Source organism: Erythrolamprus reginae, chromosome 8 (genome assembly GCF_031021105.1).
Source record: "Erythrolamprus reginae isolate rEryReg1 chromosome 8, rEryReg1.hap1, whole genome shotgun sequence".
Taxonomy (NCBI): Eukaryota; Metazoa; Chordata; class Lepidosauria; order Squamata; family Dipsadidae; genus Erythrolamprus; species Erythrolamprus reginae.
Genome location: NC_091957.1, coordinates 21,929,391 through 21,953,670, shown reverse-complemented (window position 1 = coordinate 21,953,670; position 24,280 = coordinate 21,929,391). Strand labels below are relative to the sequence as shown.

Genomic DNA, 24,280 nt, shown 5'->3' with positions numbered 1-24,280 from the left:
ACCTCTACTTGTATCTCATTTTGCCACCATTTAGTCAATCCTTGCATCACATCCCCCTCTGACTGCACTAACATCTTATATATATTACTTGCTTGCGCCTTGGTACCCTCACTTTTTTCTCTTATTATTTTCTCTAACTCTATCTCCTCCCTAAATAGTGCTCCTTTATTCTCCCTTTCATTCAGATATTTACATATTACATTTGTTTGTAGCCATCTTCCCTTGCCCAACCACCATTCTATACGATTTCTACTTGGCCTCCCATCCTTCTCATATAAGTGTACTATCTTAATTATCCCTCTTCCCTTCAACTCTCCTATAACCCTATTTAGATTTCTTTCGTTATCTCTATTTATTATATATAGCAATGACAGTTTTGATTTATATAATCCTATTTTCCCCTGCCATTTTTTCTAAATGTCCATAGTCCCTTTCATGGGACCTATTAATTTATCTAAGTCACTCCTATTCCACCTTATAAAAATTAATTCTCTATTCTTCATGCCATTTACCTGTTTTTCCAATTTCACCCATTTATTTTCAAATAATTGCAGCTCCATTAATCTTTAAATTTGAAATGCTTCTCTATACAACTCGAAACAAGGAATTCCCCATCCACCCTCTTTTTCATTCGCTATTAACCACTTTTTCCTTATTCTCGGACTCTTATCTTCTTCAACCCAATAATTAAGTTTTTCATCCCACTCTCTAAACCTGGATGCTAATAAACCCCCTGGCAATACCTGAAACAGGTACATCATTTTGGGAACTATCATCATTTTTAATGCTCTTATTTTAGCCACTCTCCTTAGTTTTTTCTCTTTCCAGCTCCTCATCTGTTTCAACATTTTCCTCCATATTTGTCTATAATTCACCTCCTCGATTTTCACTGGGTTTCTCAATAACCAAATTCCCAAATATTTAATTTTCTTTAGTCCTAACTCCAACCCTGATTCTTTCCTAATTTCTATATGCTCTCTCAGACCTGTATTTAAACACATAATCTCTGATTTTTCCATATTGACCGACAATCCCGATTCCTGTTTAAACTCTTGCAAAATATTTCTTATGGCTTTAATCATCTCCACTGCGGTCTGGGTCAATATAATTGCATCATCTGCAAATAGGTTTAGTTTCATTTCTAATTCCCCTATTTTATATCCTACCCAAGTATTGTCTTGTCTTGGTAAATCCACAGGTTGCCAATCAGATCTTATTTTAAATGTACAGTCAAGTTAAAAAGGAACAAAAATAACTGTGAATCTTAAGATACTTATATTGACTTTTTTTCTCTCCTATTAATTGGTGGGATTTGGGGGTTCTCCAAACTGCGCAGAATCTTAGCTAGAGGGTCTCCTGAACCCCTCCAAACCCCTGGGAGTTCCCCCCCCCCAATGCGTGTGAGAGCTTTGCTCCAGGACTGTTAGGGGAAAGTGGGAATGTTTGGGGGAAAAGTTGGAGCAAATGAAGAGAAGCTAGACCTGTTCTCTGGCTGTGTTGCTTTCGAGCCACACTCCCCCAGGTCACCACACCCTCTGGTAAAACCCACCTTCTTCTTGAGGGTCATAGCCCCACGCAGGTGGATGGCCAGCTGACGGATGTATATGAAGGCCTGTTGATACGACAGAGAGGGGTCCAGCGTGTACATTTCGATCAGAGTCCGTTGCATGAAGTTGATGAGGGGGAGGACGTTGGGAGAGGTGAATCTCGAATTCTTGACGTAGGAAATATACATTTGCTAAATGGGAACAAGGAGACAAGAAGAGAATTAGGGGGGCACCATTAGGATGGTTTGTTTTGGAGGTGGGGCACTGCAGAAACTAAATGTATGAATGGTCTTATCCAGTGAAAAGCTGCTTGCCTTCGATGCTACCGGTGCGCCTTCTGAGGTTGTCGTGGGCGCAGGGGCGTCTGGCGGACTCATGCCCGCCCATCGGCACGAGATTTGGTTGTTGAGAAGGTGGTGGCGCTCCAGCGGTCCTTGGAAGAAGCCGATTATCTAGACCCTCAACAGTTGGGTTTCAGGCCCGGTTACAGCACGGAAACTGCTTTGGTCGCGTTGATGGATGATCTCTGGCGGGCCCAGGACAGGGGTTTATCCTCTGTCCTGGTGCTTCTTGACCTCTCAGCGGCTTTCGATACCATCGACCATGGTATCCTTCTGCAACAGCTGGAGGGGTTGGGAGTGGGAGGCACTGTTCTTCAGTGGTTCTCCTCCTACCTCTCTGGTCGGTCGCAGTTGGTGTTAGTGGGGGGGTCAGAGGTCGACCTCTAGGTCTCTCCCTTGCGGGGTGCCTCAGGGGTCGGTCCTCCCCCCCCCCGCTATTTAATATCTACATGAAACCGCTGGGTGAGATCATCCAAGGGCATGGGGTGTGGTATCATCAGTATGCTGATGATACCCAGTTATAAATCTCCACCCCATGTCCAGTCAACGAAGCAGTGGAAGTGATGTGCCGGTGCCTGGAGGCTGTTGGGGCCTGGATGGGTGTCAACAGACTTAAACTCAACCCTGATAAGACGGAGTGGCTGTGGGTTTTGCCTCCTAAGGACAATTCCATCTGTCCATCCATTACCCTGGGGGGAAATTACTGACCCCCTCAGAGAGGGTCTGCAACTTGGATGTCCTCCTCGATCCACAGCTGACACTGGAACATCATCTTTCGGCTGTGGCAGGGAGGGCGTTTGCCCAGGTTCACCAGTTGCGGCCCTATTTGGACAGGGAGTCATTGCTCACAGTCACTCATGCCCTCATCACCTCGAGGTTCGACTACTGTAACACTCTCTACATGAGGCTACCTCTGAAAAGTTTTTGGACACTTCAGATCGTGCAGAATGCAGCCACGAGAGCTATTGTGGGCTTACCTAGGTTTGCCCACGTTTCTCCAACACTCCGTGGCTTGCATTGGCTGCCGATCAGTTTGCGGTCACAATTCAAAGTGTTGGTAATGACCTATAAAACCCTACATGGCATCGGACCAGAATACCTCCGAGACCGCCTTCTGCTGCACGAATGCCAGCGGCCGATAAGGTCCCACAGAGTTGGTCTTCTCCAGGTCCCGTCGACTAAACAATGTCGTCTGGCGGGACCCAGGGGAAGAGCCTTCTCTGTGGTGGCCCTGGCCCTCTGGAATCAACTCCCCCCAGAGATTAGAACTGCCCCCACCCTCCTTGTCTTTCGTAAATTGCTTAAGACCCACCTATACCGCCAATCATAGGGGAATTGAAACATTTTCCCCAGGCTTATATAGTTTTATGTATGGTACGCTTGTGTTATATGGTTGTATATAATGGTTTTTTTAGATATCGCTTTTTAAATATTAGATTTGTTTACTGTATACTGTTTATTATTGTTGTGAGCTGCCCCGAGTCTTCAGAGAGGGGCGGCATACAAATCTAATAAATTATTATTATTATTATTATTATTATTATTATTATTATTATTATCAATTCTGCACATGTGCAGGAAGTGAAATTTTGTGAGTAAGCGCACGCGAGCGAGATTTCAGTGATTTTCACCGATATTTTTGCTTTTGTGCATGTGCAGCAAGTGAAATCTTGCATGAGGAAACGCACGTGAGTGAGATTTTGGTGATTTCCACTGATATTTTTGCTTCCATGCATGCGCAAAGCAAAAAAAATAAGTGAAAATCGCTGAAATCTCGCTCCAGCGAACATCCTCATGCAAGATTTTGCTTGCTGTGTATACGCACAAGCCAAACCTCCGCCAATGGGCAGGCATGCACAACGGCAAACTAGAAGTGCGTTTTCCAAACTTCCAGTTTCCTAATGGGCTGTTTTGGGGCTTCCCTGGACCTTCCGGAAGCTCCCCTGAACCCTCCAGAGTGCAAAAAACCCCAGCACAACGGGAAGACCAGAAGTCCATTATTCCGAACTGCCCGTTTGCCCGTTTGGCTGTTTTTTTTCATATCCTAGGCTTTAGTGAGGCCTGTAAACATGCGCGGGAGACAGGGAGGATTGTGCACATCCGCTGGGACAGCACGGGGTGGTGCACGTGCGTGGGGGGGAGGGAAGGGGCGTGACCATGTGCAGGCATGCTAGCGCGCGCGCGCGCGCACACACACCCCCTTTTGGCCCAAGAACCAAAAAACATTCCCCATCACTGACCTAAACCATGCCACGGTTCTATTTTGCTATAGCTGAGAGCGAAAGCCAACAACTGAGCTTTCAACTAACACAACACAACTATTATTTATGATTATTTATTAGACTTGTATGCGACCCCGAGTCTAACAGTTGTCATTAAGGCATTTTTTCCAAGTTCTGTTGGGTTTTTGAAAAGAAGACTTGTGATTTCAAACATATGATGTTTGCCGGCACTCCAGTTTCGCTGTTGTTGTTATTATTTATTATTATTTATTAGACTTGTATGCTGCCCTGAGTCTTTGGAGAAAGGCGGCACACAAGTCTAATAAATAATAATAACAACAGCGAAACTGGAGCGCTGGCAAACCATGTGGGTTTGAAATCACAAGGCTTCTTTTTAAAAACCCAACGGAACTTGGAAAAAATGCCTTAATAACAGCTATTAGTTTGGTTCAGCAAATCCAAAACAATAATAAATGAGGCCACTATTGGGCAAAGTTTTGCCCTAAGCCCAGAGCTTTCAATTTTATAAGAGGGGAAATACTGATCCAGTCTCAAAATATGAATTTATTGTCTATGGGGTTTTGGGGGTGGGGGGTGGGTTGCCATTTGTCAGAAATGGTGTAGGGCAGGGATAGGCAAAGTTGGCTCTTGTATGACTTGTGGACTTCAACTCCCAGAATTCCTGAGCCAATCATGCTAGTTCAGGAATTCTGGGAGTTGAAGTCCATATGTCATAGAAGAGCCCACTTTGCCTACCCTTGGTGTAGGGTCTCCCACTTGGGCAGGGGGGTTGGACTAGATGACCCACAAGGTCCCTTCTGACTTTGTTAATCTTACCTTAAGAATGGAAGGTATATAAACTTCCTGTTTATACCGGCAGAATTTGTTGAGTATCAGAAAAGCTAAAACTCTGACCACCTCATCCCCCGTGCTCCAGAGTCGAATAATTTGCTTAATGAAAGAAGAAAAAAATAAGTTATTTTCAGTTTTTATTTGCTTTTAAAGCAAATGACTCTAAGGTTAAGAAGGTAGGTTTTTTCCAAATGCCAATCAAGACAATGCCACTAAATTTTGACTTTCTATGGCCTAAAATAGCATTTCTCTCAACCCCAGCAACGTGTATAGTTCAACTCGAGAGAATTTCCCAGCGGGCATGCTCCAAAGTAAAGTATATCCATCTTAAAGCATGCTGGCTGGGGAATTCTGGGAGTTGAAGTCCCTAAGTCAAGATTGAAAACTTTAAAAAGAATGGGATCTTCATCGTACAGAATTTACTTTAGTGAATGACCAGTTCATGTTAATATTAACATTCAGAGTTTTATACAGTGTGTTAATCATTTCTTAAGATATAGTAAGTCTATACACTAGTTCTATAGAGTTAATTTAAAATCATCTAATAGCAAATCCTTTATTTACTGGTAGCTAACATTTCTGACCATGACCAAAAAAATTCACAATTTTTCCCCTGCAGCCAATTTCCCCTTCTGTGACAATACTTTTTGTAAGCACCAATTTCCCAAAATTTGGTTCGGATCACAAAGAAATTATGATTTACTGTATTTTGTTCTTCATCCAATTTTTTTCCCTTCTTTTATTTATACAGCAATGTCTTTTAAAATTTATTAAACCAGACATTTATTAACCTTTTTTCCCAGCCCTAACAAGGTCCTAACAATCTTCCCGGCTTGCAGGATCTTTTTCACTCCTACTCCCTCTGAAGAAGAATTTTTTTGGCCTTAATCAGGGGATAAAATAATGTGCTGAAACTGACCACACTAAGGACGCTAGCCAGATGAATACCTGGTAGGTAGATATTTTCCGCTTATTTTCCTCCCCCAAAACTAAGCTGTGTCTTATACGGTGGTACCTCTACCTAAGAACACCTCCACTTACAAACTTTTCTAGATAAGAACTGGGTGTTCAAGATTTTTTTGCCTCGTCTCAAGAACCATTTTCCACTTACAAACAAAAGCCTCCAAAACTATAACCGGAAAAGGCAGGGAGAAGCCTCCGTGGGGCCTCTCTAGGAATCTCCAGGGAGGAAACAGGGCCAGAAAAGGCAGGGAGAAGCCTCCGTGGGGCCTCTCTAGGAATCTCCAGGGAAGAAACAGGGCCAGAAAAGGCAGGGAGAAGCCTCCGTGGGGCCTCTCTAGGAATCTCCTGGGAGGAAACAGGGCCTCCACTCTCCCTGTGGTTTCCCCAATCGCACACATTATTTGCTTTTACATTGATTCCTATGGGAAAAATTGCTTCATACAAACTTTTCTACTTAAGAACCTGGTCACGAAACAAATTAAGTTTGTAAGTAGAGGTACCACTGTACTCCAAAAAATACAATAATTAATTTAAAAAGAACCAAGCCAAAAAAAAAAAAAAAGTTTGCCCTGGAACCCATTATCCAGGACTAAAGCCCTGGCCCCCAATTTGAACAAGGGTCTTTATTCCTCCACCTTCTGGCCTGCCCTGCTATCAAGCTTACCTTAAGTAGCATGCGAGACTGTTTGGGGAAGCTTAGATAGTAAGGCACTATGGCGCTGATGTGGCGAAGAACAGCTATTGTTACAGAGGTCCGGGTTAAACACGACAGAAGCTGCGGAAAGTAGGGGGGGAAAACCAACACAATTTCCATCACGCTGCCGAATGGAAGAATTCAGTCAGAATGGATGAAGCTTCTGGGAAAGTGAAATGTCTTCAAGAAAAACCAAAAAGTCCATTTGTCTCTTGCAAAAAGCACCTTTGGGACAACCCATGCCCTGGATCAGTGTTTCCCAACCGTGGCAACTTGAAGATATTTGGACTTCAACTCCCAGAATTCTGGCTGGGGAATTCTGGGAATTGAAGTCCAGGCATCTTCAAGTTGCCAAGGTTGGGAAACACTGCCCTGGGTGACTGAGGATCTCCATAGACACTCCATTCTTAGGTTTATTTTCTTCACCTTGAAATATTCTTCTAAATGCAAGAAATTTAGAAGTCTTCTAAATGTTGCATTTCCGCCATTCCTACCAGTTGAAAATCAAACTATGGACTTGCTGAGAACTCTCTCTGTCCAACGTACTTTTATTAGTAACAGGGAACATATATGGCAGACATGTCCATCTGTTAAATTTTTTTGGAATAAAATAAAAGATTGGCTAAGTGACATCACAAAATTGGAAACAAATAAAAAGCCAGAAACATTTTTGCTAGGAATAATAGACCAGAAAATGGAGTGGGGAAAATATTATTACATAACACTACATATTCTAACCGCAGCCAGAATCACCATTGCACAAAACTGGAAACGAAAAGAGATTCCAGACAAACACAGGCTGATTAGGAAAATTATGGACGGTGATGTAGTAAATGATGAAAGTTGGACACGGGGGTTTGTACCCAGATGACATACTGCTTAAGGAAAGATAAAATATTTATATTTTTGAAAATGAAAAATAAAAAAGTCCCCCCACCCCCCAAAAAAAAGAACAGGAAGAAACACCCAAAATTTGTTTTTTAAAAATGACCAAATTTGACCCTTGCTTGCTAGGCTACTTAAACCAGTGTTTCCCAACCTTTTTTGAGCCGCGGCACATTATTCACATTTACAAAATCCTGGGGAACACTGAGCGGGGGGGGGGGGGGGGGGGGGGGGGGGGGTAAAAAAAGTTTGGACAAAAAATATCTCTCTTCCTCCCTTTCGCTCTATTTTTCTCTCTCCCTCTTTCTCTCTCTCTCTCCCTTCCCTCCTCTTTCCCCTCTCTCTCCATCTCTCTTTGTTTCTCCCTTCCTCCCTCTCTTTTTTGCCCTCCTTCTCTCTCCCTCCTTCCTTCCCTCTCTCTGTCTTTCCCTCACCCTCCTTCCCCCCTCTTTCTCTCTCTCTCTTGCTTTCTCTCTCTTGCTGTCTTTCTTTATCTCTTCCCCCTCTCTCTCCCTCTCTCTTTCTCTCTCTAGCTATCTCTCTTTCTCTCTCTCTCTTTCTCTCCCCCTCTCTCCCCCTCTCTCTTGCTATCTCTCTCTCTCTTTTGCTTTCTCTCTTTCTCTACCCCCTCTCTCTCCTTCTTTCTCTCCCCCCTCTCTCCCTCTCTCTTTCTCTCTCTCCCTCTCTTGCTATCTCTTTCTCTCTCTCCCCCCTCTCTCCCTCTCTCTCCTTCTCTTGCTATCTCTTTCTATCCCCCTCTCTCCCTCTCTCCTTCTCTCTCTCCCTCTCTTGCTATCTCTTTCTCTCTCTTTCTCTCCCCCCTCTCTTCCTCTCTACCTCTCTTGCTATCTCTTTCTCTCTCTTTCTCTCCCCCCTCTCTCCCTCTCTCTCTCCCTCTCTTGCTATATCTTTCTCTCTCTTTCTCTCCCCCCTCTCTTCCTCTCTCTCTCCCTCTCTTGCTATCTCTTTCTCTCCCCCCTCTCTCCCTCTCTCCTTCTCTCTCTCCCTCTCTTGCTATCTCTTTCTCTCTTTCTATCCCCCTCTCTTCCTCTCTCTTTCTCTCTCTACCTCTCTTGCTATCTCTCTCTCCTTCTCTTGCTATCTCTTTCTCTCTCCCCCCCTCTCTCTCCCTCTCTTGCTATCTCTTTCTCTCCCCCCTCTCTCCCTCTCTCCTTCCCTCTCTTGCTATCTCTTTCTCTCCCCCATCTCTCCCTCTCTCCTTCTCTCTCTCCCTCTCTTGCTATCTCTTTCTCTCTCTTTCTATCCCCCCTCTCTTCCTCTCTCTTTCTCTCTCTACCTCTCTTGCTTTCTCTTTCTCTCTCTTTCTCTCCCCCCTCTCTTTCTCCCTCTCCCTCTCTTGCTATCTCTTTCTCTCTCTCCCCCCTCTCTCTCCCTCTCTTGCTATCTCTTTCTCTCCCCCCTCTCTCCCTCTCTCCTTCTCTCTCTCCCTCTCTTGCTATCTCTTTCTCTCCCCCATCTCTCCCTCTCTCCTTCTCTCTCTCCCTCTCTTGCTATCTCTTTCTCTCTCTTTCTATCCCCCCTCTCTTCCTCTCTCTTTCTCTCTCTACCTCTCTTGCTATCTCTTTCTCTGTCTTTCTCTCCCCCCTCTCTTTCTCTCTCTCCCTCTCTTGCTATATCTTTCTCTCTCTTTCTCTCCCCCCTCTCTTCCTCTCTCTATTTCTGTCTCTCCCTCTCTTGCTTTCTCTTTCTCTCCCCCCTCTCCCCCTCTCTCTTTCTCCCAGTATCCGTGGGGCGACGGCAGGGTGATCAGCTTGAGGCGGAGCTCCAGAACGGAGTCACAGACGGCGGTGGCTAGAAGCCGTACATTTCTGGCGTTGCGCTGGGCATGGACGTGGGGCTTGAGCCTCTGTCCTGGTCCAGCCAGCAGGCAATGCCAGCCACGCAATTCCAGCATTTCCAGCCGCCGCCGTCGGTGCCTCTGTTCCTCTGTTCCGGAGCTCCGCCTCCGGAACAGAGGAACAGAGGCACCGACGATCACCCTGACGTCGCCCCGCAGCTACTGGGAGAAAGAGAGAGGGAGAGAGGGGGGAGGGAAAGAGAAAGCAAGAGAGGGGGAGAGAAAGAGGGACCACCCTGCCACCACCCCACGGCATGGCTCCTGCCCGCTGCCGCCGCCATCACCCTCCCCCTGTGCGCCGCCCTCCCGCTGCCCTCCCACCAAGCCCCAAAGCTCACCTGCTGACAGGGAAGCTCCAGCCGGGCGGGGCGCCGCAACTGCTGGAAAACTTGGAAGGCGCAAAGAAGCAAGCTCAGCTTCCGGTATCACAACTTTTTTCTCTTCGCAAAAAGTTGCGAGACCAGAAGCTGAGCTTATTTCTTCGCGGCACACCTGACCATGTCTCGCGGCACACCAGTGTGCCGCGGCACACCGGTTGGGAAACACTGACTTAAACTCACCTGAATGGCACAGCCGAGGTGCATTTTGATGTCCAATCGTAACTTGCTCCACAACGGGCTGGAGGAAGGCAAGACTAACCTAAGGCAATGAAGGAAGGAGTGATTTAGTACAGTACATGTGTGATTCAAAGGCTTTCGTTTCTCTCACTCACGGGAGGTGCCTGAATTTCAACTGGGCTAGGGGCTGTTAAAAGTGGGAAAGGTCCTTTCCCATCTTGCATTTAAAATTCAAGGTACAAAAAAATAAAAATAGACCTTGTCAGTATATAAGGGTTCGTGAATTGGGATAGACATGGTAATAGGTCAGCCGATGGGGACTGTTTGGCGACCCAGACAACTCGGAGCCTGCGCATGGCTTAGATTCACTGATCTCTGTGTGTCTGTCGTGAATGTACAGGGACGGATTCCTGATTCCACCACTATTGGTGCGCTACAGGCACAGCTTTGTTTCTACTGCAGGCATGTGTCCCAGCGAGATTTTGCTTCTGCACATGCAGCAAGATCTTGTGAGGAGACGCATGCGCGCACGAAATCTTGGCATGCGCAGAAGCAAAAAAAAAAACCCCTGGAATCTCACACATGCACGCGTCCCCTCGCAATATGTTGCTTCCTGCGCATTCGCAGAAGCAAAAACTCGCTGGGACGCGCATCCACACCCGTAGCAGAAGCAAAGTTGCGCGCAGCTCAATTTTCGCTAACAATGCACCGTCCTTATTGGTACCGGTTGCAACCCGATAGTGTGTGTGTGTGTGTGTGCCTCTGTACTATATTGTGTAGGAGTTTAGGCAGCAAGATTAGTATTATGAGATAAACCCAGGAGCAAAAACACAGCATACAGTCTTTAGATAATCATCTAAACTAAATAAAGTGGTACCTCTACCTAAGAATGCCTCTACTTTCGAACTTTTCTAAATAAGAACTAGGTGTTCAAGATTTTTTCCCTCTTTTCAAGAACCATTTTCCATTTATAAACCTGAGCCTCCGAAACTGTAACTGGAAAGGCAGGGAGAAGCCTCCATAGGGCCTCACTAGGTATCTCCTGGGAGGAAACAGGGCTGGAAAAGGCAGGTAGAAACCTTCGTGGGGCCTCTCTAGGAAACTCCTGGGAGGAATCAGGCTGGAAAAGGCAGGGAGAAGTCTCCGTGGGGCCTCTCTAGGAATCTCCTGGGAGTAATCAGGGCTGGAAAAGGCAGGGAAAAGCCTCTGTGGGGCCTCTCTAGGAATCTCCTGGGAGGAAACAGGGCCAGAAAAGGTGGGGAGAAGCCTCTGTGGGGCCTCTCTAGGAATCTCCTGGGAGGAAACATGGCATCCACCCTCCCTGTGGTTTCCTCAATCGCACACATTATTTGCTTTTACATTGATTTCTTTGGGAAAAATTGCTTCTTCTTACAAATGTTTCTACTTAAGAACCTGGTCACAGAATGAATTAAGTTCATAAGCAGAGGTACCATTGTATGTACAAACTTAGACGTGGTTAAATACCTTAAATACCAGCATTGAGAATATACCAGGAGAAAGAACAGGAGGAGAAGGGAAACGCCTCTAATGGCTTCCCTTATATAGGCAGCTTTTTTAGCCAGCTTCTTAAAGGGGCAGTAACTCTGATGCCTGATTCACGTTGCAGTAGCTTCCTGTTGCCTTTGCTTACAATCTCTTATTAGCTTACAGCTATTAAAATCTGCACATCCTGACATACTGCTTCTGCCAATATTACTTCTGGGTTTCTGGATTCTGAGTTCTGGTTCCGCTGTATGGTATTGTATATAAACCATTTTCATATATAAATCTATCTTGCTGAATTCTTTTACTTCTGTGCTGGCTGGATTGCTGCAAATTACAACATATCTGCACCCATACACACTCTCTCTCTTTCTCACACACACAAACACACAAAAACATATATCTATTAATCACTGTCCATTTTGAATATATGGCACAAATTGATTGTTTTTAAGTTGTTGTATGCCACCCAGAATCTGGAAGGTGTTGGGCGGCTTAAAAATCAAATAAATAAATAAATAAATAAATAAATAAATAAATAAATAAATAAACAAACAAACAAACAAATGAATAAGGAAGGAAGGAGGAAGGAAGGAAAGAAAAAGGCAGACACAGAGAGAGAGAGAAGGAAGGAAGGAAGGGAGAAAGGAAGACAAAAGAAAGAAAGAAAGAAAGAAAGAAAGAAAGAAAGAAAGAAAGAAAGAAAGAAAGAAAGAAAGATCTAGAAAGCTCACAAGGCTGGGCTATGTGGAGCAAAACTGAATCTGGATGTTCTGCTTTGGATACCACGAAGCCCCTTCCCAGAAGGGGGACGGTTTCCTGAAAAGGATGTGTAGTGTCCAAATCAGGCGGGCCCAGCTCAGAAACTCGAGCCAAAAGTAGCAGTCAGCTGAGGTCTCGTGCAAAGCATGTCCTAAACAAAGACATACCCGTTACCCAGACCGCTGAGTGCCCACAGTGCCATGCGGATCAGATATCTCCAAGTTACCACCCACATGCCAGCTAGAAAGGGATTAATTGTACTCTAACCGGCTGCTTATCTTTGCGGCCCAGATGGAAAATTTGATGCTGACCCCGTCAGCTATTCCAATTTTTTTGGCTTAGCTGTTTTGCAAATTATTCTTCAGGATTTGGGGATTTTCGCGACCGTGGGAATACCACAGGATGGAGGAGACGGTATGACACCCCAAAAAATAACTTGCTTGTCCTGGGAATAAAATTAATTTATTTTATGGCCTGCAGGGTTGTGGGTTTGGCTAGTCTGAACAAGAGAAGAATTAGGGGTAACAGGATAGCAGTATTCCAGTATTTGAAGAGCTCAGGGTGTCCAGGGGAAAAGCATTTTGAGATTCCCAGATATTTCCCTGACACTTCCCTGTAACTTACGGATCTAGCTAAAGCCCGGTCGTAGATGACGTCATACCAAACGGCTAAGCCGTGGAGAAATATCGGTAGCTGAGGAAGCAAGTTGTTGCCACAGTTATGCTCATTTTTGCTTGACTCTGCCAAGCAGCACGATCCAGTTTTGTTTTTTGTTTTTACATGATTTTTCCTGGACTTTTAAACATTTTAATACAGTTTTTTCCCCCTGATTTATTCTGTTTTTATCACAAATTCCCTGATCTTTCCCGAACAGCCGATTTCCCTGACAATTCCCTGATTTCCCTGTTTTCCAGGTTTGCTGGACACCCTGAGAGCTGTCACAAAGACGAGGGGGTCAAATTATTATCTAAAGCAACTGAAGGCAGGACAAGAAAAAAATGGTTGGAAACTAATCAAAGAGAGAAGCAAACTGGGATTGAGGAGAAACTTCCTATCAGGGAGGAAAATTAACCAGTGGAACAGCTTGCCACAAAGGTTGTGGGTGCTCCATCACTGGAGGTTTTTAAGAAAAGTCTACTTATCTGAATTATTATAGGTTCTCCTGTTTGAGCAGGGTGCAGGACTAGAAGACCTTCAAGGTCCCTTCCAGCTCATTATTCTATTTCTTTTTTGGAGGGTAATTTTTTTCCCTCCACTGATACAAATATCCAATATCATATACCTTCAATCTTCAATACAGTGCAATAATTTATATCCCTTTGCATTCGATATTCAGTGACCGAAATAATTATGAGTCAATTGCCAAGCTTTGAATTCTGATCATTTGACGGGGGTGGTGGTATTTTTTTAGATTAGTTTAGAACAGAGAATAGAATGGAATGGAATAGAATAGGAATAAGACCAGAATAGAATAGAAAATAGAAAAGAAAAAAGAATAAGACTAGAATAGAAAAGAAAAGAAAAAAGAATAAGGATAGAATAGAAAAGAATAGAAAAAAGAATAAGAATAGAAAACAAAATAATAATAGAATAGAAAAGAATAGAATTTATTATTTATTTATTTATTTATTTGATTGATTGATTGATCAAATTTGTATGCCGCCCCTTTCCACAGACTCAGAGAATAGAGAAAATAAGAATAGAATAGAAAAACAGAATAGAGAAGAAAAAGAATAAGAATAAAATAGAAATATGAACAGAATAGAATAGAATTCTTTATTGGCCAAGTGTGATTGGACACACAAGGAATTTCTCTTTGGTGTATATGCTCTCAGTGTACATAAAGAAAAATACAATACATTCATCAATAATACAAAGATACACAACACTTAGTGATAGTCAAGATTACCAAGTTATCAAATTGTACTAGGAAACAAATTAAAACAAATATAAAGTGAAAGGTACAAGCAACAGGGTTATAGTAATAAGTGGGAAGAGATAAATACTAGTAAGGAAGGCAAGCATAATAGTAGATAAACTATTAATAAAAATTAATAGTTTAAAAAAACTATTCTGCTCAGGATGGATAAAAAATGCCCACCATTGAATTGAAGGAGGAGACTTTTGCAATTCCTAGACTGCAAGAATAAAGAGAAAACTAAATGTGCATAAAACAAACAAACTTACTTGGATTTATTTTTTGCAGGTTTCACCTGAAGCAGCTTTTGCACAAGAACGAAGAGGTCGCGGACACAGAAGGAGACAAGTGTGTTGAAGACTAAGCAGGAGATGCAAAAAATAAAAAATAAGGAGATATTTCATCAATGAATTTAGCAGTCATTGAGAGCGGATTCTTTTATATACAGCTGCCTGTCTTAATGGGAGCAACTTTTAAGGGAAGGCTGTGGAATTCTGGGAATTTAAGGGGAGTTCTGGTTTGTAATTGATGCTGTATGACTTAGTAAGATCACCTAAGGCAGGGGTAGGCAAAGTTGGCTCTTTTATGACTTGTGGACTTCAATTCCCAGAATTCCTGAGCTAGCATGATTGGCTCAGGAATTCTGGGAGTTGAAGTCCACAACTCATAGAAGAGCCAACTTTGCCTACCCGTGGCCTAAGGGGTCTTAATCTAAACAAATCAATGAGTCCACACTCACGATTTAATCATCAAGGCCAGCTAAAGCAAAGCAAAGACCCTAGGGCAAAATATAAACAAAGACGGAACGTGTTTCTTTAATCTTTTCTTTTTTTGCAAAGCTAGATCAGTTCTGGCAGATTTACCTGTGCTGTCCGTGACTTTGAACTTGCCAGCACCTGGCCCTGCCGATTCCCCTTTGGCGGTGACCACACAGGCTTTAAAGGCTTGAGTGATTTCATGGAAGACCCTCGGTGTGAGTTTCTTCTGTTTGGAATTAAAAATAATAATAATAATAGAATTAATTCTATTTTTTTTTTAAATGAATAGAATAGAATGGAATACTAGAAAAAGAATAAAATAGAATATAGAATACAATACAATAAGAATAGAAGAAGAATAGAATAAGAAAGGAATGGAATAGAATAATAATAGAATTGAATTGAATACAATACAACAATAGAAAATAATAAAATAGAATATACAATACAATACTGTACAATAATAGCAGAATACAATAGAACAGTGCTTTTCAACCTTTTTTTAGCCGCAGCACATTTTTTACATATACAAAATCATGGGGCACATTGAGCGGGGGGGGGGAGTGGAGGGGCTAAAAAAAGTTTGGACAAAAATTATCTCTCTCTTGCTCCCTTTTGCTCTATTTCTCTCCCTCTTTCTCTCTCTTCCTTCCTTCCCCTCTCTGTCCATCTCTCTTTCTTTCTATCTTCCTTCCTTCCTCTCTTTTTTGCTCTCTTTCTATCTCCCTCCTTCCCAGCCTCTCTTTCTTTCTCTCTTTCTTTCTCTCTTGCTTTCTTTCTCTCTTGCTTTCTTTCTCTCTTGCTTTCTTTCTTTCTCTCTCTCTTGCTTTCTTTCTCTCTCTCTCTCTTGCTGAGCTTCGCGGCACACCTGACCATGTCTCCCGGCACACTAATGTGCCACGGCACACTGGTTGAAAAACACTGCAATAGAATACAGTGGAATGGAATAGAATAGGGAATGGAATGGAATAATAGAATAGAATTGAATACTATACAATAATAGAAAATAATAAAATAGAATATACAAGAATACAATACTATAATAGAGTAAAAATAGGGTAGGATAAAATATAGGATAGGATAGGATAGAATACTAATAGAGTATAGAATACAATACAATACAATAGAATTATAAGAATACAACAGAATAGAATATAGAATACTGTACAATACAATACAATAAAATAAGAATACAACACAATAATAGAATAAAATAGAATGTAGAATAAAACAGAATAGAACTGAACAGAATAGAATAATAGGATAGCTAACAGGTTGACCAATGAAGAATATATTTTATTCCTAGTCACATTCCTTTCCAAATACTAAGGTTAGAAACAGAGAGAGAAAATCAATTTTATCTTTGTTTTGGGCAAGTCCTTCCACATTTAATCAGCCTTATTTGCAGCTTCTAGAGAAATGTTGCTTTTTTAAAAAATTGTGTGCTCCTTACCTCTGCAGTTTCCTTCCAGTGTTCTACCATTTTCAATGACACTGTGATAAAGTCCATTTTTTTCCGCTTAGCTGTTTTTTCTTCCTCTTCCTCCTCATCTTCCTCATCAGTTGCTTCCTATCAAATATTTTTTTAAAAAAAATTGAGCCAGAAATGAGGGACACAAGTCCATACAGTTGGGTTGGTTTCTCTGATCTTTCTTTTTTTTAAAGTTTATTTACATATTTTCATTTAGCATACACTGTCTGGGTAATTTTGCTTACATAATAATACTTCCTCAGCTCCTAATTTCTACCTCCGTTACCCAACCATTTATAAAATAAGTTCCATGTTTGAAAATACCATATTTTAAATACCTCTGCCTCCCAGCAATTTGCCAAACAGCACAGAAGATATGCACATGTGTTGCTGCCCCATAGATACAGCAAAGAATTGGAGAAATGCACATTTGGATGTGCACATGCTTCCATTGTTTTAAGAGCCACACTGGTATTTTCATATAAATGTTTGCTTTCACCTGGGTTTTTTAAAAAAAAAATCTATAATCCTGTAGGAAAGTTTTATGAATGGTTGGAAACTAAAAATAATTGAGAAGTATTCTTTTAATTACACAATGATTTAATTTTAATCTATTACAGACCGAGATGACGAAATAAAGATTGGTGGCAGCATTAGATACGGAGTTAACACAGAGATGAAAGGATTAAATTAGATATTGAGTTAAGATGTTAAGATGTTTATGTTTTATTATAAATAGAAAAAAAGGGAATATAAGGGACTAGATTTCATAATATTGTTATCTGTAGATAAAATATATCTTAAGCGTAGTTAATTTTAATTAACTTAGCAAAGAAGAGGATTAAAAAATACACATTGAAAGTATTAGCGTTTTTTTCTTTCTGAATGTTTAACGTATCAAAGAAATATCATTAATTATTATTTTAAGCATTGATTCTGTGGTTTTTATTGCTCATGTTGTTTTATTGTATGTTGGAAGAAAAATAAAGAAAAAATTTATAACCACACACCCCCCCAAATAAAATTTTTATACTCCTGCACAGTGAAGGGCCGCTTGTCTTACTTCCTACCAGTGCGCCCTCTTGAGGCTGTTGCGGGTACGCATTGACCTAGTGGATGCGCACCCGCCTGTCGGCGTCAGATTGGGCTTCTGCGCATGCGCAGCAAGTGAAATCTCGTGCGAGAGTGAGATTTTGGCAATTTTTGTCGATATTTTTGCTTCAGCACATGCGCAGAAGAAAACCAGCGAAAATCACCAAAATCTCGCTCAGGTGAGCGTCCTCACACAAGACTTCACTTGCTGCCAAATAAATCTCGCATGGGGGCATGTCAGGGGTGCACAGCTGCGCACGCGTCCCAGAATTTCCTACTGGGACAGAGCCCCTGACCACATCGGGAGCCCACCCCTGGTCCTGCAACATTATAGGAGATCAGCATATTAATTAAGTTGGATTGTAATTGACATAAGAGAGCTAGCAAGAGCATCAAAATAATTCCTGATGTGCCACTACGCCAGGAGTCAGCAACCTGCAGCTCTGGAGCCGCATGTGGCTCTTTCATCCCTCTGCTGTCGTTGCCAATTTTGAGAGGAGGTTCCGGTTTGGGGGGGCGGGGGAAGCAGAGTGTGCCAGGAGACTCTATGGCAAGGGGCGGGTTTTCCGGTCAGCTCCAGAATTGATAGGGCTTTCGGTTAGGATGGGTAGAGTAAAAAGCATGCCGCGCTAGGAGGACACTCTAGGGTGGGGGAATGGGACTTCCGGTCAGCTGCAGAATTGAACGAGAGGGGGTGGGCGCCTTCCGATTAGGACTCTGAGTGTTTAAGGTTGCCGACACACACACACACACTGAGCTATATTGAAAATAAAACTAATTACCTCTAATTTTTCAGGCAACACGTGACGATCTTCCTCTTCCTCGTCAGAACTGTCGGAGTCATCAAAATTAAGCAAAGTCTTGTCATTTTCTTCCAGGAACTTGTAAAATTCAGGATCTCGGTCCTTTAGTCGAGAGAGCTGGTCTTTATGCACCGAAGCATTGCCTTTCTTCATTTTCCTGCACAACACGGAGGAGTTTAAGGAAATTTAAGTTCATATAACTATATATCCAGCCAGGAAGTTGTTTGTTTTTTTTAAATTAAAAATTCCATATTGCTTAAAAGAGAAACCATTGGTGGTTTTGCTTCCCGGAAAATATGAACAAAAGTCTTGGTTTTCAAAATTTTAATAAGATGAAGGCAGCAAGAGAAGCAGCGTTTCTCCAACTTGCGAATTTTAAAAGGGGGGGGGGGTTGACTTCAACTCCCAGAATTCCCCATCCAGTGGTCTCCCAACAATGCTGGAGAGTATGGCTGGCTTGAGTTTTCCTCTTCCCTCCCCAGTCGGTTTTCATTTCGTGTCATGTCCTTTTTTTATTCTAACTTGAAAAAACAAAGTGATGGCTGGGGCATTCTGGGAGTTGAAGTCCACATATTTTAAAATGACTGTATGTATGCATGTTTCTCTTTTAGGGTATTATATATACAGTGATCCCCCGGGTATCGCGATCCCGATCATTGCGAACGGGCTAAATCGCGATTTTTCAACCCGGAAGTAAAAACACCATCTGCGCATGCGCACTCTTTTTTCTATGGCCACGCATGCGTAGATAGCGCCGGGCAGATCAGCTGCTGGGCGGCTTCCCTGGGTCTTCCCCCTCTTGCTGGCGGGAGGGCGAGCGGCGGGCATCAGCGAGGAGTTTGCGTGGGCGGCAGGGAAACCCCAGCGCCGCTTCCCAGCTGAGTCCTGAAGCCAAACGCGGAAGTTCGCTTCAGGACTCAGCTGGGAAGTGGCGCGAGCGAACGGCGTGGGCGGGCGAAGGGCGAGCGGCAGCGAGGAGTTTGCGTGGGCGGTGGGGAAACCCCAGTGCCGCTTCCCAGCTGAGTCCCGAAGCCAAACGCGGAAGTTCGCTTCAGGACTCAGCTGGGAAGCGGCGCGAGCGAACGGCGTGGGCGGGCGAAGGGCAGGCGAGCGGCGGGCGCGCGGGCAGGCAGGCGGCGGACAAGCGGCGGGCGCGGCAGCAGCGAGGAGTTTGCGTGGGCGGCGGGGAAACCCCAATCTTCGGCTCCTCGCTGCTGCGGCGGAAGTAAAAACACCATCTGCGCATGCGCAGATGGTGTTTTTACTTCCGCACCGCTACTTCGCGAAAAACCGATTATTGCGAGGGGTCCTGGAACGGAACCCTCGCAATAATCGGGGGATCGCTGTATATTTATTGCGTTGCTGCTATTGTGGTTGTATTTTGTTGTTGTATTTTGTTGTATATATTTATGACTATTGTTGGCCGCCCGGAGTCCTTTTTGGAGTGGGTGATATATAAATACAAACAATGAATGAATGAAGGAATGAAAGAATGAAGGAAGGAGGGAGGGAGGGAAGGAAGGAAGGTTGTTTTAGAGGAAACTCTTTCTCATTTTTCCTTGAGGAAAGACAACAGAGATAAGGCACATTTGGTCCACTCTTCTAGTATCCTCTCATCTAGAAACTTCAATGAGGATATATATTGAGATTCCTAGGCACTTACGGTAGTTTAAAAGCCATCTGATCTATCTGTCTGTCTGTCTGTCTGAATCATTCTATCTATCTATCTATCTATCTATCTATGTCTACTTGTATTTCTATCTACATACCTACCTACCTCTATCATGTCCCTCCATGACTCCTCCATATCTAGATACCAATACCTTCTCTGTGGCGGCCCCAGCCCTCTGGAACCAACTCCCCCCAGAGATTAGAACTGCCCCCACCCTCCTTGCCTTTTGTAAACAACTTAAAACCCACCTCTGCCGCCAGGCATGGGGGAATTGAGATCCTCTTTCCCCCTAGGCCTTTACAATTCTATGCATGGTATGTATGTATGCATGTTTGGTTTTTATATTAATAGATTTTTAATCATCAATACCAAATTACTATTGTACACTGTTTTATTGTCGCTGTTAGCCGCCCCGGGTCTCTGGAGAGGGGCGGCATACAAATCCAATAAATAAATAAATAAATATTCATAATCCACCCATCCTTCTTCCCTCACCCCTTCATCCATCCTTCCATCCATCCATCCTTCATTCCTCCATCCATAATACCTATATCCATCTCACTCCTTCCCCATCCCCCATTATCTATTCACCCATCCATCCATCCTCTTTCCCTCACCCTTTCATCCATCCATCTTTATCTATATCTAGCTGTGTGTCTGTTTCTATCAGATCTGTCCTTCCATTCCTCCTCCATATCTAGCTACCAATACCCATCTATCCATTCATCACCCTTCCCTCACCTCTTCATCCATCCATCATTATGCCTCGGTGGTGCAGTGGTTAGAGTGCAATACTGCAAGCTACTTCTGCTGATCACTGGCTGCCAGCAGTTTGGCAGATCGAATCTCGGTAGGCTCAAGGTTGACTCAGCCTTCCACCCTTACAAGGTCGGTAAAATGAGGACCCAGATTGTTGGGGGCAATCACTTAGAGGGGGCTGTAAAGCACTGTGAAGTGGCATATAAATCTAAATGCTATTGCTATTATCTATATCTATCTATCAATCTATCTATCTCTATTTCCATCCATCCATCTCTATCTCTATATCTATCCTTCATTCCTCCATCCATAATATCTAGCTATCTATATCCTTCATATAGCCATCCATCATCCTTCCCTCTCACTCCTTTCCCAATCCATCCATCCATCATCATGAACACTCACCTTTCCCCTGGTACCAAACTACATCCTGATTTCTTTTTGATGTCAAGTTTAGGAGGTAACTTTCTTTTCTGATCATCCCCAGAATTTGGAGCATCTTCTATCAAATTATCTTCCAAATCAGAATCAAATCCAGACGTTAAAAACTCATCCACACTCAAGTCGGCCAGTTTTCTGCTTCTGAAAAGGCAAGACAGACAGAATTTAGAAATAAATATATGATGCATCGTTTATTGATCTCACTTAGAAAGGCAAATGCATTACAAACATTATAAATGCTTTGCCCTCTGGAAAATATGCTAGACTCCCATTTTCAAGTTGTTAATTGCACACTATTTGCACATCCTGAATTACTTTATAATGTTTAAGTAATCATCCATGATTTATAAATTATTTGTAACAATGTATTTTTAGGGGACATTTTTACCCACTTCACTGAGTTTTGAATCCCATTTAACTGCCCAGACCAAGGGTAGTGTCTAATTAAATAAAAATAAAATAAAATAAACCTACACATTTGCACCTCTTACTCTCTAATGTCTCTCCGGAATCATTCTGTTCCCCATACTGAATTCACCAAAGGTGCCTCAAAATTCTAAGGTCCACAAAATAAAAACAGATTTTTAAAAAAATGGTTATTTCTGTGTTTTTAAATGGGGGGTGGTGTTTCATTTAAATATGTTAAAGGTTCAGGAGGGAAGTGTTGATAATAGGAAAATGAACACAAGAACAAGGGGGCACAACCTGAGGTTAGTTGGGGGAAAGATCAGAAGTAACATGAGAAAATATTATTTTACTGAAAGAGTAGTAGATGCTTGGAACAGACGTGATTGGGAAACCCACAGTAACTGAATTTAAACATGCCTGGAATAAACATAAATGCATGCTAAGATTAAATACAGGAAATAGTATATGGGTAAACTAGATGGAACAGGAGGTCTTTTTCTGCCATCAACCTTCTATGTTTCTATTAAGCACCACTGTGCTTAAAGGTAAAATGTGGTCAAGGTAAAATCTCCAGGCGTTGCTCATTACCTAATTGTTCCTCCCAAGCCAGCAAGTTAGGATAAATTAGACCAAGAGATCTTATAATTTAAAAGGGTTTTTTAAAAAGACTTGCCTTTAATGGTATTGTTTTAAAAGGCCCCCAAAGGGGCTTCCTTTAAGCTACACAAAGGCTCATGTCACAGTGATATGCGATAAACAAGACAATAGCTTTGCAAATTAGTTTCTAGTTAGCTGATTGTTTGCGGGAATATATACTTTTTCCCAATTTTTTTTACATTATAAAAAGAGAAGTTAAGCATTGTGTTAGAGCAGTGTTTCCCAACCTTTTTTGAGCGGCGGCACATTGTTCATATTTTCAAAATCCTGGGGAACATTGAGCAGGGTGGGGGCTAAAAAAAGTTTGGACAAAAAAATCTCTCTCTTCCTCCCTTTCGCTCTATTTCTCTCTCCCTCCCTCTTTCTCTCTCTTCCTTCCTTCCCTTCTTTCTCTCTCTCCATCCCTCTTTCTCTCTTCCTTCCTATCTTTTTTGCTCTTTCTCTCTCCTCTCCTTTTATGTCTTTCTCTCTCCCTCCTTCCCCCTCTCTTGCTCTCTCTCTCTCTTTCTCTGTCTCTCTTGCTATCTCTTTCTCTCTCTCTCTCTCTCTTTCTGTCTCTCTTGCTATCTCTTTCTCTCTCTGTCTCTCTTTCTATCTCTCTTTCTCTCACTCTTTCTGTCTCTCTTGCTATCTTTCTCTCTCTTTCTCTCTCTTTTTTTTGCTTTCCCTCCCCCCTCTCCCTCTCTCTTTCTCTCTCTCCCTCTCTTGCTATCTCTTTCTCTCTCTTGCTTTCTCTCTCTCCCCTCTCTACCGCTCTCTTTCTCTCTCTCCTCTCTTGCTATCTCTCTCTTTCTCTCTCTTGCTTTCTCTTTCTTTTTTTTTGCTTTCTCTCTCTTTCTCTCTCTCCCTCTCTCTCCTTCTCTTTTTCTTTCTCTCTCTCTTTCTCGTACACCATGCCGCAGCAGCACTCTCAGCAAAAAAGTTGCAGAACCAGAAGCTGAGCTTCCTTCTTCGAGGCACACCTGACCATGTCTCGCGGCACAGTGGTGTGCCGCGGCACACTGGTTGGGAAACACTGTGTTAGAGAACATGCATACCCATGACCACGCTGAATGCTTTGGGAGTTGGATGCATGGCTTTATTATTATTATTATTATTATTATTATTATTATTATTATTATTATTTAGATTTGTATGCCGCCCTTCTCCCATTTTCCTAAGGCCAACACACAAACATAGAAGATTGAGGGCAGAAAAAGACCTCAAGGTCCATCTAGTCTGCCCTTATAAAGTTCCAAGCATCTACTACTCCTTCAGTAAAATATTTTCTCAAGTTGCTTCTGATATTTCCCCCAATTCACCTCAGATTGTGCCCCCTTGTTCTTGGGTTCACTTTCCTAATAAAAATACTTCCCTCCTGAGTTCATGAAGTTTTTCCTGATCAGTTTTATGCTGAAGACCTTCCACCATTCTTGTAGCCCGTCTTTGGACCCGTTCAATTTGATCCATATCCTTTTGCAGGCGAGGTCTCCAGAACTGGACCCAGTCTTCCAAAAGCCGCGCAACCCAATTGCAACTCCATCCTTTCCAAAGAGTTTTGCAGAATAACGCGCTCCAACCCATGCAAGGAAAAACGAACCCACCCACCCCAATTCCCTTATCCTCACGACTTTGGGGGGGAGGCTGCTTCCCCCTACCTCGGGCAGGGGGCTTCCTCCCCCCCCCCACTCCTCCTCCCCCCTCCTACCTTCACCCCCGCCCTCTTTGTAAAGCCCCGGGACCGACTTTTGCAAAAGAAGCGCAAAGGCGCGCGCTTGCAATAAGCCCTGACCTTTGGGTGGCCATTCTCCGCCGCGCTTCTCTCCCACTCCGCAGGCTGCAAACAACGTGGGGACGGAGCACTTCCTCTCTCCCACAATGCAACGGAGTACCGAGCGAGCAAGACCGGGGTTGGGTTGGGGAAGTGGGGAGTTCCCAGTCCGAGCCGGCCGGATTGGCTTTCAGGTTCACCGGCTGTGGAGTTTGGAGAGCCGCCGCGGAGGCGTCGCTCCCGTTGAAGAGCGGGCGAGAAGAACGAAAAGAGTTGCAAAAAGGGGGACCTCTGAGGAGGTTTTCTAGGCCTGACCCCCCCCCCCCCGCTCGAGAGCGAGAGTGCTTACACCGAAGAGAAAAGGAAG

At 43.3% G+C, this 24,280-nt stretch overlaps 1 protein-coding gene across 1 annotated transcript in view; it reads right to left on the bottom strand.

Annotated features, from left to right (window-relative positions):
- The window catches only part of NOC2L (NOC2 like nucleolar associated transcriptional repressor), a 64,337-nt gene extending 40,296 nt beyond the window's left edge, over window positions 1–24,041 (bottom strand). Inside the window, 10 exon segments of the mRNA XM_070759246.1 lie at window positions 1,550–1,738; window positions 4,948–5,061; window positions 6,590–6,700; window positions 9,923–10,001; window positions 14,372–14,462; window positions 14,966–15,086; window positions 16,314–16,430; window positions 18,206–18,383; window positions 21,063–21,239; window positions 23,935–24,041. Of these exon segments, the coding sequence (XP_070615347.1) occupies window positions 1,550–1,738; window positions 4,948–5,061; window positions 6,590–6,700; window positions 9,923–10,001; window positions 14,372–14,462; window positions 14,966–15,086; window positions 16,314–16,430; window positions 18,206–18,383; window positions 21,063–21,239; window positions 23,935–23,948 (1,191 nt within the window). The 5' untranslated portion in view covers window positions 23,949–24,041.
- Window positions 24,042–24,280: the final 239 nt, after the last annotated feature.